General features: G+C 34.0%; 1 protein-coding gene across 1 annotated transcript; it reads right to left on the bottom strand.

Moving 5' to 3' along the window:
- Window positions 142–961, bottom strand: LOC107619189 (photosystem I reaction center subunit II, chloroplastic). The gene has a single exon (XM_016321431.2). The coding sequence runs from the start codon at window positions 870–872 to the stop codon at window positions 240–242; it is 633 nt and encodes a 210-aa protein (XP_016176917.2). The 5' UTR covers window positions 873–961; the 3' UTR covers window positions 142–239.

Here is a 5,744-nt window from a genome sequence, read left to right on the forward strand (position 1 = left end):
ATATGAATTTTTTCCCTAATTTTATTGTACTTATTCAATATTTTACCAAGCACAATAAAAAATATACTAATAATTTGTGTCTATATCTTTAATATTTATATCTCTATGCCTCTATTTCAAGACATAAACCAAACGCTGGCATAGTTAATCATAAAACCCAACAATAGAAATACGTAAACACATAAGGTACGGAGATTAATATGATTATAATAAGTAAGTACAATAGAGATTAGGCTGAATTACAAATCATAGGGTTGCTTGCCAGTGAACTTGACCTCAATGGGGCTAACGTTCTTGCCAATAGACCTGAAGTTCTGACCAACACCTTGGCGACCAGGGTTGACTTTCTCAGGGTAGACACCATCCTTGGGGTGCAAGTATTGGACCTCGCCATTGGGGAAGACCCTGTAGAACTGGTACTTGATCTTGTACTTTGAGCGAAGCCTTGTCCCAAGTGCAAGGCACTGCTCTTTCCTTGCAAGCTTGAGAAGGTTTGGACCCTGCCTCATTATGGCGGCGCCACCTGTGGGCATCTCAAAGATCTGTTCTTTCGGGGAATCCCATGTTATGACGTAGAACTCTTCCACTTGGGCCTTCCTCAATAGTCCTCCAGTGCTTCCTCCGAATATTGGGGATGGCGTGTTTGGGTCCAGCTCAGGTGGGGTGAACCCCACTGGTGCCTCCTCCTTCTCCTTCTCTGCTGCAGCAGCCTCTACTTTCTCCTCTGCAGCCGAAGCTCTTATGCTTGGGAACCTCAGGTTCAGCTTGGGGGTGGTGAAGGACACTGCGGCTGCTTGCTTCCATGCACGGTCGGTGGGCTTGGGAGCAGAGAGGGGTGGGGTGAAGAGGGAAGCTTGTGTTGCCATTGCCATTTCAGGATGAGATGAAACAGGAAGAGGTGTTATTTTGGAATTTAGATGGGTGGTGTGGATTTGGATGTGGATATATATGGATAAGGTAATATGGCTTACACCAATTATGATTCATGATTTTGATTCCATGTCTCACCACACCCTCATACTCTCAATACAAAGCTTCCAAATGCTATTATTTTTTTGGTCTCACTTGGAAATAGCATTCACCATTGCTCGTGCACCAAACTCAAAAAAGGAGTCTTTTTATTTTCAATGGGCTCTGGATCTATGTTTAATCACAACGCTCATGTCCTTAAATTAAGTTTTCTTCCACAATAAGTTGGGCTTAACTTATGCTACATGGTGGGCTATACATTGGGGCGTGTTAAAAATTGAGGCCCTAACATAAGTAATAACCTGTTTAACGTCCAAGAGAAACCTGTTGTCATATGGAGGTGGCTTGCAGCGGGCCTTTTTTTTTTTCAATTTAAATAAAACAAATTATTTATTTACTCAAATAAATTGTAATATACAATTTTAGCATTTTAAATATTTAATTATATTTTTACCAACAAAAAAATTACAAAATTTACACTGTGCTAGTGCGAAAACGGCACTGAATTTTTTATTGCATTTTCGTTGTTATTGCCACTGAAAATTTGATGCATATGCATTTTTAGTAGTTTTTCTTGTATTTTTTGTGTATTTTTTTAAATTAATTATAGTTTTTTTTTTATCTAAATCGATCAAAAAACAATCAAGCTAGGCGTGCAACGCTAAGGGTGGCATTTAACGCCATAAAATCAAGCTAGGCATTTAATGTATTCAAGGCCAAACAAGTTGGCATTCAACACCACAACAAGACGTTTAACGCCCAAAAAAAGAAATGAAGGTGGCGTCCAACACCACAACTTGTCATTTAACGCCCAAAAGAGGAAGAAAACTGACCTTCAAGGCCTGGGGCTCCAAGTTAAATGCTCATGACCAAATTCAAAGTCCAAGTTAAACGCCACAATGCCAAGTCTAATACCAAACTCCAAGGACAAGTCTCAGTGTCTCAAAGACTTGGCGTCCAATGCCAAAACTGAAGTGCAACGCCAATCAAGGGTAGGGATGGCAAAATTACTCGAGACGCAGGGATCCCTGCGGGAACTGCTCTGAATGGGGATCTAACTGTGGAAACTTTTTTCTGCGGAGATGGGAACGGGGGATAAAATTCACCCGAGGCAGGCGTAGGGATCCCCACCCCGTTCCCTCACTCTAGTCTCCGAAACCCAAAACACATATATATATAGAAACCTAAAACTCCTTGTCCTCATTTGCATAACCCTTCTTCAATTCAGAGATCACTAACACTGTTCATACTCCATAATCCATCCAACGTCTCTGCAGCCACCCCCCTCGCCACTCTCCCTTCTCATCGCATCGTCACACCTCACCGTGCCATCACTCTCACTGCGTCGTGCTCTCTATTTGTGGCTCCGTAACTCTGCCGTCGTGTCTATTCCCCCTTCTGTTTCCATGTCTTCCGCCTTGTCCACTGTTTTGTCCTCTGACTCGCCGTTACGTCCCCCCACTGTGTCATTTCGAAAAAAGTTACCATCTTGTCGTTTAGACTTTTTGTATAAAATCTTGCTGTTTTTGTATAGGATGGATACTTGCAGCTCTATTTATATGGAAATTAATAATTAGTTAGAACTATCAGATAGATGGGGAATGGGGTCTTCGGAGGAATGGGGCCTGTGGAGAATAGGGATGGGGAGCAATATTCTCCCACGGTGAGGAACAGCGATGGGGACGGGGAGCAAATCTGGGGGTGGGGATGGGGAGCAGGGAGGTATCCCCGCTCCCACCCTGCCCCGTTGACATCCCTGATCAAGGGCCACTACATCAAAGTTAAACGCTAAACCTATAAAATTATACGCCAGCAAATTCACTTTAATTTGAGGTCCGGAATACTTAGCACAACCCACTCCTCAGAGATGTAATTTCGGTCAAATTAAGAAAGATTCTGTTAAGATAAGATTTGATTTGATTCTGATTTGGTTTTAGTTTTAGTTAGGATTTGAATTATTGTTATTAGTTATCTTATTCTCCCTACATAGAATATAAAATTTAGTTTTTGAATTTGAATTTTAGGTAGACTTAGAATATAAATAAGTAAACAAAGTTCACAAGAGAGGAAGATCCAGGATTGAGAATTCTCGGATCCCTAGCATCAACATCTCTCTCATCTTTTTAGTTTCCTTCATTATCATAAATAACTAAACCTCCATTATTAAAGATTAGGAGCACTGTTTGATTTATGCATCTATAATGTGAGTGCTTTCTTTATTTTAATTCATGCTTTTCTACATTTTAAGATTGAGTTTCTTTCTTCATCACTAATGGTTAGAAGTATTGAAAAATATTATAATTCTATCTTGAATTCTATTATTACTTTAGAAAAATTAATTTCAGATTAGCTTGAAATCTATCTCATAATCTTCATTTATTTAGAACTAGTATTTGAATACGTGATATATAATTCAGCTATGGATAGTTTTTTGAATATTGTTTGACTTAAAATCGAAACTATTTTTCACCTCTTCTCTTAATTAGTTGACCAAGGGATTGGTGATTAACTAAGTTAAGAGAAATTAAATTATTAAAAAATTGGAATTTGGTTATAAATGATTTATTGTGAAAATATTTTTGTATGAGTTAAAGTAAGAAAACACAGTCACTATTCTTTCTAAGAATCAAATATCTCTGGAACCTTCAACATTCTCATTCTTAATTTCTTCTTAATTCTCTAATCCATCTCCCATTTACATTCTACAATCATCTTAAATGTTAAAATTTTTTCACTATTCTTGCTTCTAATTCACGATCCAATTTTCTCTTGTCAATATTTGATTGATCTAATTAAACATTGTTTGTCTTAATCCGTTAATCCTTATGGAAATGATATCTACTCATTGTGATATTATTTGATGCGATTTAGTGTACTTGCCAATATCCGAGCGTATTCGATTTTCGCTCATCAAAATAGAGCAATCTTTTTGTAAGGATTCTCTCTGTTCCCAAGATAACAACCTTTGTCAAAAAAAAAACGTCCAAGAAAAAACATGTTGACATATGGAGAACTGTTTTTTTTTTTCTTTTAATATTGGGCTTCGATTGGTGTATCTTACCAAAATACCCAAAGAGGCGTGTTTGTCACCGTTGAGGGAAGCTCTGACTGACGCAGAAAAAACGTCGACTCCATTTAGCGCAATGCATCACTGCCGTTTTGCACAAAACGTTGCCATTGTTTTGTATAAAGGAGAGTGCTAGGGGAACAATGAAAATTTTGAACAACATGAACAACCACCAATCAAATGAAAATACACTATACCCTAATTTAATGCTACTAATTAAATTTACTCTTTTAATCCTATTAATTCACATTGTTTACACATTATTCAAAAATCTTATTGATTACCTATACTTTTTCTTGCATAAAATGTCGTTGACGTTTTGTGTGCATGCACGACACGTGACGCTAGCCTCTCTCTTCCCACCGTGAGAGCCTTTAACTCTAGCGACCATCTTCTCTTCTCTATTTCTTCTTCTTCTCGTCCAAGGCTCCACAAAACTCTCTTCCATCATTTTCAACTTCTTTACCCCACCAAAGCAAGTAAAACGACAGCAGATTATATACTCTACTAAATCAAAGCCATACAGGTAAAGTGTTTTATTTTTTGTTTATTGCTGTTTTTTTTTTTTTTTTTGAACTGGATGTTTTTTAAATAGTAGTTTAGGGGTTTTGTAGTTTTTTTAGATTATTTTGTTGTTGATTAATAGTAAATAGATTAATTGTTAGTTGATTAGGAAATATGATTTTGTTATTGTAGTAGTAGTCGTCGTGGTAGTTGTTATAGTTGTTGTTGTTAATTAATAGTAAATAAATTAAGAAAAAGTATAGGGTACTAATATATTATCTGTCAACTTATTGTCAATAATAATTAATTATTATATTTTAAATACATATATAAAGAGACACATCAAGAAAATATATCTATAAAGACATTTCTATTTAATACAGTTATGAAAAAGACATTTTTAGTAAACACATCTACAAAGACACTTCTATTAAACACAGTTATAAATAAGAGTTGACAAAAGTTGGCAGAAATGTTGTTGGTAACGTAGCGGGATTGATAAATTAATTATTAGTTGATAGGAAATATGATTTTGTTATTGTTGAAGTAGTAGTAGATGTTGTTGTTGTTAATTAATAGTAAATAAATTAATTGTTAGTTGATTAGGAAATATAATTTTGTTATTGTAGTAGCAGTATATATTTTTAGTAATTTTAGTTTTAGTTTAATAATTTTTTTCAAAAACAGTATTATTTATGTATTTAATAGTTGATTATTATTAATGTTTAGTATTTATTTTTAGAAATTTTTTTTTCATAAAAATTAGTTTCAATTGTTATTAATTTATATTTTTAGTGATGTTAGTTTTGGTTGAAATATTTAATAATTAAATCTTAATTATTAAAAAAGAATTATTTATTAATTTTTAGGCATTTTTTATTTTACATAAAAAATTAGTTTTAATTTTTTAGTGATGTTAGTTTTGCTTGAAATATTAATAATTAAATCTGAATTATTATTAAAAAAACAGAATTACTTAATAACTTTTAGAAATTTTTTTATTTTACATAAAACATTAGTTTCAATTATTATTAATTTATATTTTTAGTGATGTTAGTTTTGATTAAAATATTTAATAATTAAATCTAAATTATTATTAAAAAAATAGAATTAATTATAGTGATGTTACTTTTAAATATCGTTCATTTCAAATATTTAATTAAAAAAATAACAGTTTCATGGTTTATTATTTGTTAACTAGGTT

Source organism: Arachis ipaensis, chromosome B09, assembly GCF_000816755.2.
Source record: "Arachis ipaensis cultivar K30076 chromosome B09, Araip1.1, whole genome shotgun sequence".
NCBI lineage: Eukaryota > Viridiplantae > Streptophyta > Magnoliopsida > Fabales > Fabaceae > Arachis > Arachis ipaensis.

What these genes read in the sequence shown, in the direction of transcription:
- LOC107619189 (XM_016321431.2), bottom strand. Translation starts at nt 872, where the DNA reads ATGGCAATGGCAACACAAGCTTCCCTCTTCACCCCACCCCTCTCTGCT.